The sequence below is a fragment of the Parus major genome, chromosome 13 (genome assembly GCF_001522545.3).
Source record: "Parus major isolate Abel chromosome 13, Parus_major1.1, whole genome shotgun sequence".
In the NCBI taxonomy this organism is placed as follows: domain Eukaryota; kingdom Metazoa; phylum Chordata; class Aves; order Passeriformes; family Paridae; genus Parus; species Parus major.
In genome coordinates, this window is record NC_031782.1 from 15,453,331 (window position 1) to 15,456,114 (window position 2,784).

At 52.0% G+C, this 2,784-nt stretch overlaps 1 protein-coding gene across 1 annotated transcript in view; it reads left to right on the forward strand.

Moving 5' to 3' along the window:
* The window catches only part of ZMAT2 (zinc finger matrin-type 2), a 16,481-nt gene extending 14,057 nt beyond the window's left edge, over positions 1-2,424 (forward strand). The window contains exon 6 of the mRNA XM_033517655.1: positions 2,274-2,424. Coding sequence (XP_033373546.1) covers positions 2,274-2,345 — 72 coding nt within the window. The 3' untranslated portion in view covers positions 2,346-2,424. The remainder of the gene's footprint in view (positions 1-2,273) is intronic.
* The last annotated feature ends 360 nt before the right edge of the window (positions 2,425-2,784 follow it).

The following is a 2,784-nucleotide window of genomic DNA, read 5'->3' on the forward strand; positions in this document are numbered from 1 at the left end:
CCTCCCTTTCCACCCACAGTTCCTGTCTTGATTTTCCTTCCCCTCTACAAATATGTGTTCCTTAGGCTCCTTCTCCTCCCTGCCCAGCTCCCCCTCATCAGTGTTGCCTTCCCAAACTTCTTTTTTTTTCCCCTTCTCCCTGTTTCCCCACAGGCCCACTTCATTCCTTCCCCTTCCTGCTTCTCTCCCTTTCCCTCCAGCCTCTCGGGCTCCCGTTCACTCACTTTGTCTCCCCTTCTCTGACAGTTTGGGGGAAATCTGTCTGTGTCAACACACAAATTCCATTATTTATTGGCTGAGTGGAGCAGGGTCCTACACTTGTCTGTAATTGTCTCCAGATCAAAGCGGCTGCTGATGGCAGCTTTGCCTTCTCGCAGCAGAACACCACCCCCAGCTTCCAGCTCCCCATCCTCCCGGGGGAGTCGGGTGCGTGTGCGTTGACACCCTCGATGACTGATCTCTCAGACAGAGAGGAAAGAAGTAGGGCTGGTGGGGGAGAAAAGGGAGGCCTGGAGGATCTGCAATGCTCCCTGGAGAAGATGGGGATGGTTGGGTGTGTCTCAGGGAGACCAAGTCCCTGGCACTGGCCAGGGGAGAGTGGGATGGTAGAGATGGTCCCTATCCTGGGAATGGAGACAGAAAAATGAAGTCAAAGAAGGGACAGGGAGGCAGGAAACACCCCCATATCTGTCCAGAACAGGACAGGAAGAATTAGAATTTTAGAAATGGGGATAAAGGAGAACATGCCTCTTCATGCCTTTCCCTTCTGAAACCACCAACCTGCCCCAGGGATGTGGGACTTGAACATGAACTGCAGGCACAGTTTTTGTTTGGGTGTTGATGCAAGATGTCTGTGAGGAGTGGAAACATCCACTCCAACTTCTGCTCCTTGGTCTCCTTGCTGGGATCCCAGCTTCAATATCATCGGAAGAGTTGCAGTGGTTTCTCTGCTGGAGGAGGTGGGATCAATCAGAACCACTCTTTCCAGGCCCAGTTTTCCCACTTTATCATGATACACTGGGGAACTTGGGAATCTTTTGTTCCACATGGATCTGTGGACACCAAAAGAGACAGACACCATCAAAAGTCCTGACAGCTTGGTCCTTTCTCACTGCTCAATACACCAAGCTGTCAGGCTCAAGCCATGACTCTGCATTCCTTCTAGCTGTCCAAATCATTTCCTCCTGGTAACACCTCCCTGGCCCTACCATCATTTCTCCACAGAGTTCAGGAAGTTCCACATAAGGTATTGTTCCAAGACTTCAATCAGTTTTTTGACCTTTCAGAACTTCGGGCACAAGTGTTGTGCATAATATTCCAACACCAGTCATGCTGGTGCCTGACAGAGGAGAGGTGTCACCTCCTCTCTCACAGAGTTTCTGCTCTTCCCCCAGGCAATCATCACACTGTTGCCCACCTGCTCACTGTTCCTTCATCCTTCCCAGCAGGAAGGAGACATTCCCTCAGGACATTTTAGGGAGACACTTGAAGAGGATGCCCACAGCAAAATGAGTAGTCCCAGCTCTCAGGATAATGGGAACACTCCCCTTCTTTTGCTTTGGGTCCCAAGTCTCTTACTTCAAGTGGAACAGGACACCAGCCATGAGAGTAGCTCCTTTGGCAGCTTGGGTTTGCAAGAAATTCCCCCTTCCTCCAGAGCAGGAGGGGACACTTGGCCTCCTGAGGTGCCATTGAAGTTTGTGTCCTACAGGGAGCCAGAACTGCCTCCCTCAGAGGCTGAGCAGGACTGGGCCCCCTGTCCTGAAAATGCCCAAAAGGAGGTGACAGCTACAGGGGGTCCGCTTGGAGCTGAGCCTGTTTCAGTTTCCATCTGACCCAGGTGAAAGGGTTGGGGGAATTGTCTCTTGTGTGGCTGGCCAAGAGAGCCAAGTGCCTTCTACCAGTAGTGAGCCTTGAGTTGGTCACCTCAGTGACATCTGCTCACCTGCAAACCCCCTGGAACTTCATGAACACATCATGCCTGGTGCAAAAGTTCTTCCTGCACCTCTGCAGAGGAATAGGAAGGTGATGATCAACTCCAGCACCTTGCAGAGCTAAGCCCTTGGACAAACAGGAATAGAGTCCTGACATCCTTCATTGCTCCTTCTAACCCTGGGCATGGTGTCTGTGAAGAGAAGTGGCTCCTGACAAACCTGGGACCTGTGCTCTGGAAGCCTGGGCTCTCTGGGCAGCTTTTCCCCTTGCCTTGGGGACCTCTCACCTCTGCTCAGTGACTGGGACTTTCCAAGTTCACAAGGGTTTTTTTTTTCTAGGACAATCTGGAGGACTCTGGGGCATCCCTTCTCAGAGCTAGATTTGGCAGCTCCAGAGGATCTCCAGGATGACAATCTCTGCCCCATTCTGGTCCCTGTGATACCTTCATGGTGAAGATTTTTTTCTTTAATAAATAATTTCCTTTCTCCAGCTCTTGTCCCTACTTTCTCATCCTGTCCCTGTGCACTTCTGAAAGGAGATGGGCACGTGTCATATCTTACATCCCAGCACACAAGGGCAAGCAGAGTGCCCACCAGCCCTGATAAACACACCAAGACTGCCACCATCCCCTTCAGGGCATGGCTTTTCCTCCCAAGGGAAGGCAGGAAGCAAAGCCTTGGAGCAGAGGGAGCACTGGTCAGGGCATCCTGCTGCAGAGACATTGTGGTTTCACAGACCGAATCCCCAGCACCTGACCCTACAGAAACAGCCCTGGAGTGACTTCCCAGCTGCAGGGCCAGGGCTGCTCTCATTCCCACCAGGAGACCCCTCCCCTTTCACTGTGTTTGC